At 48.0% G+C, this 14,505-nt stretch overlaps 1 protein-coding gene across 1 annotated transcript in view; it reads left to right on the top strand.

The window, feature by feature from the left end:
* The window catches only part of HYDIN (HYDIN axonemal central pair apparatus protein), a 152,597-nt gene that overhangs the window by 14,907 nt on the left and 123,185 nt on the right, over window positions 1-14,505 (top strand). The window contains 1 exon segment of the mRNA XM_074913662.1: window positions 11,602-11,772. Coding sequence (XP_074769763.1) covers window positions 11,731-11,772 — 42 coding nt within the window. The 5' untranslated portion in view covers window positions 11,602-11,730.

The raw sequence follows: 14,505 nt of genomic DNA on the forward strand, positions 1-14,505 counted from the left end.
ATTGTCTGTTACTACTGTGTGCTGGGGGTACTAGCTGGGGACTAGATACCCACTGTGTTAGTGTGGTACAGACACCTAGTTCTGGATTGTCCCAGCACAGCTGATCTTGTGAAAGGTGTGGGATCACTGCTGGATCTGGGATGCAAATTCTTTCCAGAAGAAAATGAGCATAGCTGCATGCTTTTGGCTGAACTCTATGGCAGCTAGAAAAGTGACTGTAGCAAGCTGGAGGGAAGAAGAGGGCTCTCTCAAACAGATGTGAGCCCAGACCTGGTTGGTTACTCAGGGATGCTCGGGCAGTAAAAGGAGGGGAGGGCTGTGTTGGCCTGAATCAGAGGATGGGGCACAGTCCAGGCAGTGAAGCAGGGATTTGAGTGGATAATGATAGTTTCAAATGCTTTGAGCTGCAAAGTGCCGTGGCACAGGGAGGTCTGGAGAAAGGAGAGAATGGGAACTTCTGGAGTTTGAGACTTGGAGGGCAATGAAAAATGTGCCTTCAGGCTCAGTGGACTGAGTGTGGGGGCTGTGGTAGGTGGGACAAGGCTGTGCCTGTAGCCACCAGCTTCCAGTAGCACCATAAATTGTTCAGGGCTTTATCTGTACCTGAGCTGACTGTAGAGCGTCAGGTAAACCTGTTCTCTGATGTTTAAATGCTGGGGTAACCTTGCTCTGCAGGGAAAATGGGAAGCTTTGGAGGCAATAATGTGACAACAGGAGTGCTGTAAAGCAACAAGAGGGAGCAGTTTGTTGAATTGCACTGTCAGACACCACAGATGTTTGATGTGACAAAGGGAATTGCTAGAGCACAGAGCAGAGGGCATGGAAATCTGTGTCCTGGGTGGCTTCTTGGGGAAGACTGACTTTTTGTCAAGGACTTCACTTGCCAGCTTCCCACTGAGCTTTGGGATGCAGATCTCAAAGCTGGCTTTATTTAGATGGAGCTCTGCTTCAGAGCTGCACTTCAAAATGTTGTGGAGAATGTACCCGCAGGGGGGACACTAATTGCCATGTATTTTGACCATAATAATATGGGGGAAAGAACAGGGGCAGCTGTAAGGAATAAATGAGATGTTATGTTTGATGACTCTCAGATCTTATTTTTCCTGGGTGTTAGGCCTGCTGTGGAAGGCAGGAGGAGGGAGTGGGAGCCTGGGTCTCCTCAGCTGTGTGGGTGCCGCTTTTTTGAATTCTGGCTCAGCAATGGGATGCTTGTTAGAAAGCAGGGATCAAGAAGGGAGACCTGGGACATGCTCTTTGCTGGCAGAACTGTGATGAACTCTGTGCCCTTGTACCAAGACAGAATTTGCCTCCCAGTGCTGGAGGACTGAGCAAATGCTCCCCGCAGAAGGGAAGCAAGTTGCTTAGTTTCCCCCCTGCCCTTTCCTTTTTACTTAAAGAAAGAGGGAAAACCCTAAAGAAGATGGGATCCCTGGCACAAAAGGTGAGTCATGTGGAGTTATTTTCAAAACTTGGATTACCTCCGTGAAACCAGAGCAGAAGAGGAAGGTTAGGGTGGCTGAGCTTTGGGTTTAGCTTCTGCGGTGTCTCTGACAAGCCCATGAGCAATTGCCCATCCTACCACACGTGGCTGTGAGCAGCACAGCCCACTCGAACACCTGCCAAAGGGAGGGTGTCAGGTCGGGAGGGAGCTCCTCTTCCCATCCTCACCCTGCCTCAGAGCTGTGGCAGTTGCCTTTGGGAAAGAAGTGGTCTTGGTCTGCGTCTGGACAGCACAATGGGATGTTTACCCTGTGACACAGAGGTACCTCTAGAGCAAAGCAAAATACTAAGTGATTTTTTTGATGAACGTTAATTTTCATTCTGATTTCATGCTGTCTGAACTGTTTTGTCAAATCCTGACTGTTCTCCCCAACTGTCCATCACCGAGTCTCATGTTTTGACGGCTCTTGTCACAAATAGCCTGGTAAAAAGATCTTGGTTATTTTCTCTTTCCTTTTTTTCCCCTTTGAGAAGTCTCATTTACTTTCTGCATCTGTCCTGACTCTCTTCCCCCTATCATTACTGGGAAGCAATGTGGCAATTAGAGCCGGCCACCCCCGGGAGGAGGTGTGCTCTGCTGGCTTTTAAAGTTTGCAGTGCTATACTTTTGTGCTCATCTCCAAAGCTTTTCTGTTCTCCCTGTGCAATGGATTTTAGTGTTATGTCATTCCAAGTACAGTAACATCTGTACAGATACAAAAATGTCTAGTTTGTGCACTGGGTTTGTGAAGCCTTGATTCTTTTAATCTCCTTTGAAAGCTATGTTGCCCCAAATTTTCTCTCCTCCTTTTTTGTCAAACTGTTTCACAACTGGCCTTCTTCCCCAGGCTTTGCCTCATCCCCTGGTCAGACTCGAGCTGTTCAGTTCCTGCAGGCCAAGCGGCTGTTGTGGGATTCAAGCTGGTCAGAGACAGCAGGGCCTGATCTCTGAAGGAAGCAGATTTTGTGCTCTAACTCTGATCTCGCTGAAGCTGCTTTTGTTACCCTTTCAGAAATCAGGCCTGGCAGTTTGCTGAAGGTACCAAAGAATGGGGGGTTTAGAAGCCAATGCCTAATCCTGCGGACAGCGTTAATGCTGTTTCTTTGATAACTTGTAGGAGGTGTTTTATTTTGGGGTTTGTGTGAGGTGGTATAAAGCAATCCCATGCAGCTGGAAGCCAAGAGGCAAGGCTATTTATTTCAGGGCTTTGAAGATCTCTACTCCTGTGATAGCTGTCTTGCTGCTGCTGCAGAGGTTGGGTTTTATTTTGCTTCGGAAAAACTGAACAAAATTGTTCCTTTCATTTCCTTTTCCATGAGGTGGGAGAATTCCTGAAAGTCTCCAAATAGAGTTAAGGGATGTCTTAATCTTTTTTTCCCTGAAATGGGCTGAGTGAAGCTTCCAGAAAGCCAAGGTTTGGAAGGCTGGGAGTGCTGACCCGACCAGTCCGAGAGGACTCCTGACAGCAGGGCTGGGCTGCAGATGTGGCTGCAGGGAGATGCTGGATGTCTGAGTGGGCTGACCTGGTTTGTTGGGGTTTTTTTGAGGGCGCTGCACTCTAAATACCAACTGCTAATAAGCTGCTTTCCGTCAGCGGGGCTGGTGGCCCATCAGTCTGTGTTCTCAGAGATGAGCCCACAGGAGTCCCGTACTACTTCACTGCAGCAAGCTTTGTCATACCTTGACAGTGTTTGACATTTTCCAGACAATACTTAAATCTGCCAGTTGACGACATTTAACACTCTCCTCTGTAAGAGCCTTCCAGCAGTGATGCCTATAAACTCTGGCTTTCCCTTCAAAGAATTGCTACCAAAAGCTGCTGTATTTTTGTCACTTGCCAAATGCCACTAATGAATCATACTTTTGTTGCTTTGGGCTTTTATATGTTGCCTTTAATTAGGATGTGTGCTTTTCTGGCCAGGGGCTGATGGGCAGCTCTATTGTGACCAAATCCAGAGAAAACAAGAGGGTTTACTGTATTACCTCTTCTACTTGAAGGAACAATCCTTTAGCCCAGGTGTCTTTGGACGTGTCTTTTGGGAGGGGGATACCAGACCTCAAAATCCAGCAGTTTATGTCAGCTTATTAATTGTTCTGTTTCTGTCCTGCTTCTGGCCTTTAATTTGCAGAGATAAATTAGGGTTCCGTGATGCACAGAGGTTCAGGACAGGGTTACCTATTCCTCCAGGACAGGATCTGCTGATTCAGCTCAGTATTTTAAGTGGGTTTCACATGCGGGATGGAGCTGAACGAATCCTCCTTCTAGCAAGAACTGGTAGCAAGAATGGATGAGCAGTTCATTCACAGTCACTTAAACACTGAAGGAAATTAGATTTGTATATTTAAAATTGCTTTCTCAACCAGTGTTTAGCATCTTGGGGTCTCAAGGGTTAAAATACCTCTGGCAATGTGGCTCAATCTATGGGGATTTAAAAGTGCTCTAGATTAAGCAGGCAAATTAGTTGAACTGCATTTAGCTAACTCCCTGGCTGTGAATAACCCAGCCAACCCTGTGCTGAAGACATCTGGGGCTTGTCTGGTGTTGAAAGTGGAGGTTTCAGACTCTTTCTCAAAGATGTCATCGGTCTGTAAGTTACTGCTTTACTGACCAGAAGGTAGGAGGCACTTTGGGAGTGGCCCCTTTTGATGGAGACCGGAGACCTCTGCTCTGTTCTGGACTTCCACCAGTGGCTTTCACAGTGGTCCCACCTTTCAGCTCAGGCCTGCTTTCTGTCACTAGGATACAGCTTTGTTTTGCCAAGGCTGGGTGAATTAAGGTATCCTCTACTGCAGATCTGTACGTGACATACCCCTCTAGCAAGCTATTTTTGAGTAAGGTACAGGACAACCTCAAAAGTGCAGAAAGCTAAACCTCCCACTAATTACTCAATGGGAATACAAGAAATAGAGCTTTTTGATAGATTGCATCTGTGCTGTTATTAGCTTCAGGAACCCAGTGCTTCCTCCTTGTTCTTCCCCATGTCCTGGGCAGATCTTTGTTTCAGGGTTTGGCCCTGCTGTTTCATCAGCTGTACCTTCTAGGCGTGGTTATCATATGTTAGGACAGACTTCTGGTTTTGTGCTATGTTATTGCAGTGATTGTGTAAGTCATGTGTGGACAAGTCCTAAGCACAGACGTGTGGAGGTGACAAGTCCCCATTATTTGGCCCTGACTCCAGAAAGAAATGAACACCTTCAGTCTTCTAAATTTGGATGGAAATGAGTGATGGAAAGCAGCTGCATACTTTCAAGGGATGAATGAAAGAAGGATCCTTCGCTCTGCTCCCTCCATTAAAAAGTGCTCCGCAGCTGTATGAATAGGCAAGCAGCAGCTCTGGTTTTGCCTTGATTTTTGCAGTGAATGCTCGTTGTATTTAATCTGCTGCACCGTTATAAGCAGTCTCCCTGCGAGAAACTTGTGAGTGGCTGAGATTTCCAGGTTCCTAATCAGAGGAAAGGCTGTCCCAGCCAAATTGGAGTTGGACTCCTGATTGCATCCTGATAGAAAAGGTTATTCATCCAGTGGAAAAAAAACCAAACCAAAACAAAACCAAACTGCTGTTTTATTGAGTGTTTGGCATATATTAGCTGAGCAAATCTTGGCACTCAGTACGTGTTATGGCTGTGCTTTTCTGAGCCCATGAGCTGGGTTCACTTACAGCTGGCCTGACTCTCAGGAATGTTGCCTGCTTTCTGACTTTTCCTGCCTCGTGGAGCTTGGGTGCTTTTGGGAGCCCTTTTCTTTCTTTCCTTTCCATCAGCCCATTTCCCACATGTTCTACTATCAGGTTGTTTGGGACTCTGGCCTCTCTTTACTATTTTCTGGCTGAAACACTTTGGTTTGTACAAGCAACTGTCTGTCTGGATGTCCATCTCTGACTTGCTCTGTTTGTATTCAGGTGATAGAGCAGGAAGTGGAACAGGCATCGGTGCTTTCCAGGTAACCCCCTCCTGCCCCTGCAGGGAGCTGCGGGTGGCGTTGGGGGACCAGACCTTACCATTCCTATAGCGTAGGGGACCCTGACTGGGACTGGGATGTGTCCTTTCTGTGTTACTGTTCCAATGATCACCTTTAGTTTTTCCAGGAAAGGGAAGTACAAAGAGATGTAGCACAACACACCAAAAGAATCAAACTCTTCCTCCTGACTTTGTGACAAGAGCCAGTCAGCAAGAGTCACTGACATGCTGACCTTTCCTCTTCTCACTGGCAGGAGTCTGGAAGCGTGTTTCTTCATGTGCTTCTTACTGAAAAGGTCCTGGGGCTGACGTTAGCACTTTAGAGTACCTTATCTACTTGGAGCAGCTAAAAGTCTGTACCAATTTGTTGCAGTCACCCGTATTTAAAGGCAAGGGGTACCTATTCACCTTGTAGTAGCAACAGGGCTGAATGAAGTACCCTTTCAAAAATTACTGTTGCTATCAGGCTTTAAGGTATGCTAGACACACTCACTGCCCATGTTTAGTGTTTGCCACGGGGATGACCCTTGTACCACCATCACCTGCCTCCCCACCCCAGGGAGTACAGAGTTGCCAGTCTGGACAGTGGTGAAGCTTTGTTTAACTTGTGTGGTGATGTGACCAGCTTTTTCAGAGCAAGGTGCAAAGGCTTGTCGAGGCAGTATGTGTAACCCAGTATGGGTAACCCAGCCCATACTCTGTGTCCTGATGCTAGTTAGCGATCTAGCCATTCCTTAAAACAGTGGCACTTAACTATTCTTTTACCAACTCTATGTTGTTCTTAGTTTTGAGAGCCCTGGTGGTTCTTCCATCTTAATGCTCAGCTTGTTTAACAGGCATGTAACCAGGGTCTTCTTGGTGCTGTTGTATTGCCAAAGACCGGGAAAAAGGGGTAGGTATCTTATTACATTTGCAGGGCCAAAGATAAAGGCTGCCTAAAAAGGTTGCTTTTATTTCCATGGGATTATTGGTCCATTGCACATCTTCTGGCACTAGTATGCACAAGGCAGATAACCTCAGTGCCTTTCTGCTGTACAATGGCTTTCCTCTTTGGTATGAAGCAGCTGGCACTTTGGTCTCAGACAATAGTTCAGCAGATGGCTGCTTAAAAACAAAAAACCACCCGAAACAGGAGACTTTTTCTTCTTTTCAAGCCAAGGACTTTGAAGGCATGTGCTGAGGTTAACTTTCAGAACAAAGGCTGCAGGATCACAACACACAGTATCTCCTGGAGCCTGTGCTATAGTTGAGGACAAACATCTGGTAACTTCAAAGGCAGGTAAAGGCTTATTGTGATCCAGAGAGGTGGGAAATCTCCATCCTGGGAGATACTTAACACTGCTGGACACATCCCTGCACAATCTGTTTTAACGTTGAAATTGTCTGTTTTGTGTGGAGGGGTTGGACCAGAGACATCCAAAGTCTCTTCCACCTAAATTTTTCCATAGTTCTGTGCCTGATCCTGCTGATGACCCATGCAGTCTGCTTTACGAGGAGTGAAAGGAAGAGAAAAAAGCATTATAAAACATGTAGAAATGTAGCAGTATTCCTGTCTTCAGCAAGCTCTGCCAGGGAGCAGATGCTAGCTGCCTTTTCTCTTTTAGATGAATTTATTTTACTGAAAAGACAGCTGCTGTTGCTGTGAAATTGCCAGATGGACCCGTACATAGACTTGGGGCAAGTGGGAATGTTGAGGGGGGAATTTGGAAGGTCGGGAGCCCATGCTGGCAGCAGCCCCTGCCCTGCCAAGGGACCAAGCAGGGCTTTGGGAGGCATGTGTTGACGAGGAGCTCCTTGTATTGCTTCTTTCCTCAAGAGCAGCTGTTTCAGGCTTACCTGGATTATGACCATAATGAGAGAGGGTTTCTTGTTGGGCGTACATCCCCAGGAGAGGTTGCACTTGATATCTGACCTTGGTTTTCATTTCATGCCAGGTGTTTCTAGGCCTTGAAATTTTGCTGTGGGCTCAAGCGGATGGTTGAGGAGGAGAAACGTAGGATTAGTTCCCAGGGAGACAGGATGTGTGCAAGGGTTGTGCTTTTGCCGTAGCTTTTGTGGGAGACAAACAAGCTTTGTGGGCCAAGAATAGCAGGACTAATGATGGGCATTTCTAGAGGGTTTTGTGCTTTCAGAGCTTTTGGAAATGTCAACCAGTTTGTCTGCTGCTGCGCAAATGCTGCTCGCTGGGAAGGAGAAATCCCACTCTCCAAAGGGAATGCTTCTCCCCAACTGCTTTTCAGCTCACTTTGCCAGAGACTAAAAAAAGGGCTGCCCTTATGTGCAGAGACTGTGGATTGCAGAGAGATACAACCCAGCAAGCTTGAAAGCATGGAGGGGCCAGTCCGTCCTCCCCAGGGCCCTCTTTCGAGTTCAGGGCAGGGAGGGACCGGTGTGTCCAATGAGGCAGAAAAGCTCTGAGCTGTGGAGAGGAACAAAGCTAAGCCCAGGAACTGATGCTGCCATTATAGACTCAGATGTCCTGTCTGGAGGGAGGTTGGCTACCTCATCTGCTGCCTCTGCCTGGGGAGGGAGGGCTTGCAAACCAGCGCAGGAGGGAGCTGTGTTCTGCCAGCAGCTGGAGCCTCCCAGAGTCAGCCGGCAAAGCTGTCACTGCTCTAGCTCATGGAGAAGTGTTACTCACAAGCTGGCTTCCTGACCAGTCTCATTGCTGGGCTAATTATCCAAATCTGCTCCATAAGGAGATTCATCAGTTCCCCTTGCAGCCCAGCTAGTCCTTGGGAAGGTTTAATGTAGCTAGCTTGGTTAATCCCAGATGTATCTCTAATGAGATACCATTTGTAAAAGGAGTTCTCAGTGCTGGTGAGACCAGCCAGGGGAAAAAAAAAGTTTCCAAACAGGTTTTGAAACCTCTGTCTTCTAGTCATAAGAAAATTAAACAGCAGCCATCTTTCTGTGTTCAGCCCAGCAAGTTATTGTGAACCTGTCTGGGAGAACTTAGTATGCAGTTCCTGATTAATATGGTGGGAGCAGCAGCCAGGGGGGGGTTAAAAGAAGGTATCTGCCTTGAGGCTGTGCTAAAGAGAAACTGTAGGTATTCCTTTCTCGGTTAGAAGTTCAGTGGGTGGACGTGTCTATAAGGTCCTGGTGCTTGGGCATAATTTTACTTTCTCTGCTCTGTTTTTCTTTAGAGATAGAGAATGCTGAGGGCTGAAAGCACCAGCTGGGTGCTCGGTGCCCTTCCACTTCCCCCTTCAAAGTTTTTAGGGGTGGCCAAGGCAGGAGGCAGGCAGCTGTAACCTGGCTGCAGATGTGCCAGGCATCTGAGCCCACAGCAAAGGCAGAGTATGACACCTTGTGTCTTCTGTGGGGCAGGACCCTGCTTGGAGGCAGTAGCTGGAGAAGAGCTGATGCATAATAAACTTAGACCTTAATTTTCCAGTGCAGTATCATCTGCATCGCAGCTCTATCCACAAAGCTGAGAGGCTTTTTATCCCTGCCTTTCAGGAGTGCTGTAGGCACATATTTTAAAGAATGTTGATCTGGCCAGCATGCTGTAAGGATATGGATAAGATAAGGCTTGTCAGTAATACTTTTTGTCCCCATCAAGTTAGTCTGGTAAAAAAATTTCTACTAAGCTTATTATGTATGTTTCTAAAAACACTGGGCTTCTCAGACATTAGAGAGAGAAGTGGATTGCAGAGAGAGGATGGATAAGCCTCTCCATAGTCTTCACAGTACTGTGTTGAATATGAGTTGTTTGCTAGCCCATGTGTCTTCGCCTTTTCCCAAACAAGTATTGCTGGACTTGCCTGGCAGGTAGGAAAGTCAAGTCCCTGTGGGATCAAACACCTTGCCTGGTCCCTGGCAGAGCTGTAGTTAGATGAGTACAAATTTGTGACCTTCAGTGTCTCCCTTGATCCATTTTATTGTGCTGCCTCTGCTGAGGGGGGGAAATTTTTTTTTCTGTCTATGGGAAAGAGGAGGACGTTTTGGGTTGATTAAGGAAATGGGGAAGGTTTCTTCTCTGTGGCCTTGTTGCCCTGGGAGTCCCCATGCTGCTTTGTAAGGGAAAGTTGCAGGGCTGTCTCTGCCGTGGAGCCCAAGAAGGATGCTCTGGGGATTAGGAATGAAGCAAACACCTTGAAAAGAAGGGTGATGGATATGTACCTTCTCGTATGCTCTTGCTTACAGGATGTCACCTAGGTCTGCTGAGGCTTCCTAGAATGCTTGACTACCTGAACTAGAGGCTGTGAGGTAGGGGTGTGAGATTCCTGCACGCCATGCTAGGGACCCCAGCTCATGTACTGGGACTTTGCTCCTGGGTTTGCTGGTACCTGGAGGCAGAGACATGCGGGAGAGACTTGAGACATCGTGGCTGTTTCAGCCAGCACACCGCTCCTCACTGCTTGCAGGGAGGGAATGGTTCCCAGACGTTGCACAGTCCTCATATCTTGCCTTTCCTGGTTGCAAATGAATTTCTTCTTGACAAAAGGAGCTCTGATTTACCAAGATGTCATCTGCTCTTGCTGTTTATTGCCCACCTGAAATTCTGCTTGTCTCCTGCTGGCCTTGTTATTGTCCTTCCAAGAGCAGCCAGTTGTGCTTCTTCTGCAGTGGGGAGAGAGATGGAGTCAGATGGGGTCAGTGGTTGGCAGCTGACAGCTTCTTTTTGTTTCCATCTGCTACCCCTCTTCCCTTTTAATGAAATCAGGTGCCAGAGTGCACTAGGAAGCACTAGGAGAGGAAGTCACAAATGGGGTACTTAGGTCCTTGCTTTCATCCTTGGCAGAGAGAGGCTGCTCAGATCAAACCTGCACCTTTCTGACCTGCTCCTGTGACAGACCTGGTAATGGGAAGCAAAAGCTCTGCCATGAGGCTGACAGCTCTGGGTTGGGTGGGTGGGTGGGTCTGTCCTGCAACTCTGAGCCTTGAAAGTCAGAGGTGCTTGTGCTGGTGGTCACTGAGATGCAAACCTGGCTGTTTCTGGACCCACTGGCGTGCCTATCTTTTAATTTTTTTATCCTCTTTTTTTTTTTTTTTTTTTTTTTTTTTTTTATGTAGCTACTGTCTTGTCTTCTAAAATCCCAGCTGTTTTACATATCAGTGTGCCCTGACAGATTCATTCCTTCAGGCCTTTGGTGCTCCCTACACAGACCAGTCAGCTTTTTTGGTCAACCACTCTGATGATTTCACGAGTGGCTCCACTCCTGCTTTGTGTTTTGAAGGGGTTTCCCCTCTGCATTTGAGGCCATATCCTTATTACAAAGCTGGTTCTTCATGAGTGGGAAGATTTCTCTCAAGGAGAATCTCCAGGAGATGTTTGGGGCTGATTTTGTTACTGGCTCTTTCATTTATGGTAGTTCTTGGGATGTGTGAAGGGTGGGAAGAGGTTCAAAGGAAGAACCTGAGGAGCTTGTTTAGCAGTTCAGCTTGGACAATCTCTATGTGGAAAATGAAAACCTGCCCCTCTGCTCCCATAGCCAAAATGTGATGTGCTGAGAGTCAGCATGGAGACCTCGATCACGTAAAAGCTGTAGAGTCTGACAGTACCTCCACGGCAGAGAGCGGAGGCTCTTTTAAAGGGTGTGCTAGATGCCCTGTTTAAAAATCATAAAGCCCTGGCTTAGGTTCCAGCCCAGGATGGTCCCTGCATGGCTGTTCTTCAACAAAATTCCCCGTCTTTTTGGCAAAAAACTTTTGGATACAAATGCAGTCAAATATTTGACTAGTCCAGTAGTCCCTTCTTAAGCAAACCAGCAATGGCTTTGGGATTTTGCTTGAGTTGAGGCTCAGTAATTGTGGCTGTTGCATGGTTGTGTTTGGCCTGTGAAGGCAGCTGCCCAGAGCAGGTAAAGCCACATTCCGCTTTTCTTTTTTTCTTGATGCCTGTTCACACTGTAAGTTTCTTGCCCAGCAGAGCTGGTGCCTGCAGGCTGCCCCAACACCTCTTGGCGCTGGCCTGGCAGTGGCCAGGAGACCAGCTTGACCCTTCAGTGCTTCACAAAGGATAAATAAAGCAAGCTACTCCTTTCCCAGCACTGCTTCTGAACACGCTGTGGTGCTTTGTGGCTGCTGTGACTGTGCCTGGGGCTCCTCTGGGCTGAGTCTGAAGTGCATGTCATGGGCTGGGTTTGTTCCTTCCCTGTGTCCCACTTACAGCTGTTGGTTTTTCTCATCTTCCTCTCCTTTGCTTCAAATCACAGAACCAGATGTTGGTGTTTGAAAGTGCCCTGCGGGAGAGGTACTTGACCAGCTGGGGCTTTGGATGACCGACTTTCTGTGAAGCCAGGAGCCAGGGAGACCTGTCCTATTGCAAATAGAGCTGCCAAGTGATGCCCCAAGCTGCAAATTCCAACCAGGCTGTTGTGAACCAGGTAAAGCACATGATTTGGTTTTTTTTTTCTTGGCCTGGAGAAGATGGAGGGAAGGGCTGCTTGTGGCATTTAGTGTGGTCCTTGGGGCTGACCATGGGAGGATCTTGCTGGGCTGTGGGTCTTCAGATATTGCCATGGTTTTAAATGCACGTGATGCCAAGCAGTAGAGCTGCCGTGTGCTTAGGCTCCACAGGAGGTTCTGTATCCTCCTTGGGGAGGAGAGGAAGGCCTGGTGCTCTGCAGCCTGTGGTGTCCCGTGGCACTGGGCAGGATGGAGAATGCCCTGGCAGGACCCTGCCAGCTGAGAAGAGCTGGGTGTGGAGGAGGAGAGACTGAGCCCTGCCCTGCCTCTGTGACTGTGAAAGGCCACTAAGCCCTGCTCCTACAGTGTGCCGGTACTGCAGCGTGTTTCTGCCCTCAATATCATGGGGACTTAGGTGGTTTTTAGCTGCCAGAGGAAATACAAGGCCAAGACAGTTGGGATTAAGGTAGTGTCAGCCCCAGGAACAACTATGGAACCATCCTGTAACTGTGTAGGTGATCAGTGCCCTTGACATCTGTTCACTTTCTTGTTTAGCCTGAGATGCCTGAAGGCATCAGTACCTGGCTGAGTCAGGCCTGAACTTCCATCCAAAATCTACCCATCTTCCTGTGGCATTGTCTGCTGGCAGTCACAGCCTCAGTTACTGTCTTGCTAACCTCCATGTCAGAGATTCCCCTTGAGCTGTGATTAACTTCTTGAGGCTTGTAAACTTTCTTCTGCATTTACACAAAGACAGCTGGCTGGATTAAATGGTTTCATAGTATTATGGAAAAAGAAAATCTAGGAGGCATTACACTTGTTGAGGCCAAGGACTTTGCTTTGTTTCGAAAAGCAGTGAGGGAAAAAATCAATTTACTCTTTTTGGATTTCATGGCTATACCACTAATGTCAGGGTCTCCAAAACGTAGGCATTTGGGATATTGTCTTGATTTAGAAAAGGAGTAGAGGAGCACCTTGGGGTTTGAAAATGAGATGTAGAATAAACAGAAAAGTGAGGGAAAAAAATTGGTTCCAAACATGGGAATAAAAAGGGAGAAAGCAAACCCAGGACTGTGCATTGAGGGGGGTGTGTGTGTGTGCTACCAAAAAAATCAATGTTCCCCCCTGCAATGTGGGATTGTATTGCTCAGAGGAAGGCAGGGGAAACATAGCTAGAAGGAGCAAACTTTATTTTCCTTCCTTCTCAGAAGAAAGCAAGTACCAATCCTGCTTGGATTAAAGAGGATTATGGGCTGCCTATTTGGGACTTCATGAAGTTTCAGTTGGGTAAGTGATCTCACTGCAGTTATTTCGTAGGAAATGTTTTGATAGCATCTAAACCAGTTTGAGTGTTGCAGTTAGTCCTTTCTTTGAACGCTGGAGCTCTTCCTTCGTGGGTTAAAATGGGGATAGCGAATGCTCCCATCTGATGGTGTAAACTGTGCCAGCATTTCCCTGTGCTCCGGGGTCCTCACTGCAGCCCTTGTCTTTGCCTTTGCTGCAGCTCTGTGTCCTCTGCAAGGCACCAAATGTGCCCTCTTATTCTGTGGGTTCGATCTGGTGAGTGCAGCACTGATGCCAGGACAGATGTTTCTGATGTGCCTGTGTCACCCCCCAGGGCTCTGGTCCTGGTGTTCAGAAGCCGGGCAGTGCCTGTGCTGGGGCTTTGTCTCGGAGCCTGCAGCACGGCGGTCGGGGGACGCAGGCTGATGGTGCTCTGTGCCCTTCAGGCACTGCAGCAAGAGAGAGGTTAATAATGCCACATGCCTGCCTGTTGCTCTTGGCTGTATGCTCATTTGTTTCTGCAGAAGGACAAGAGCTGTGTAAACAGTGTTTCCCAGGGGATGGGGGAAGGATTTTCAGCCCTGTAGAGCAGCTCCCTGCATGAATCAACAGTTCCCTCTGCCTCTGAAGAGAGCAGGGCCAGCAGCCTGGTTTGGTCAGACCTTGCTAGGATGGAGAAGGAGGGCTTGTCTGAAATGCTGAGGTGGCTGGCTTGCTTCTGTGCTGGGCTGTGGGCCAGTGTAATCCCCTCTCCACTCCTGGGGTCTAGCTGCAGTCTGTGCTGCTTGACATATGTCCTATTGGAGTCAGAAACACAGGCGGCCCACTGAGAGCCAAGTGTGAATTGGGAATGATGGCTCCAAGCTGAATCTAATGGTGACAGTTGGATATTGTGCAGGGAAACAGAGGTGAGCTCATGAGGCAGAGAGAATGTTGGAAAAGGAAGAGGGGCTTGTGGGTCCCTGAGGGAGCAGAGATGGGTATGTACAACCCCAGGAATGGAGAGGGGGCAGCCATATAATCCCTGTGCCTCCTCTGAGTCCATGGTCCTGAGCATCTGTGGTGGTGTGAAATTCAGATTCTGGGCTCTCTTTTTGAAAGTGTGGGTCTCCCCTGGGGGAGATAGCTGTTGCTTCGTTTTGTGTCTGGCTTACAAGGTGCCTTTGAACCAATAAGCCCTGTCCTCAGGAAGAAGCCTGGAAGAGACTTGGTCCTCCCTCCACTTCCCTGTTTCAGCTGCACCCGTGTACCTGGGCAGGGAGCTCTGTGAGAGGAGGGGTCTGTCTTAGGACTTTTCCATCCCCAAGCATGGTGAGGTGCAGGACTGGGTCAGAAAGTGGTGGCTGCAGTCTTCTCCATCCCGCAGGTCACCCTGAACCACGTGTGTCAGCTTCCAAAGTAGGTACACCCATACTGATTTTAATTTC

Source organism: Athene noctua, chromosome 9, assembly GCF_965140245.1.
Source record: "Athene noctua chromosome 9, bAthNoc1.hap1.1, whole genome shotgun sequence".
In the NCBI taxonomy this organism is placed as follows: Eukaryota; Metazoa; Chordata; class Aves; order Strigiformes; family Strigidae; genus Athene; species Athene noctua.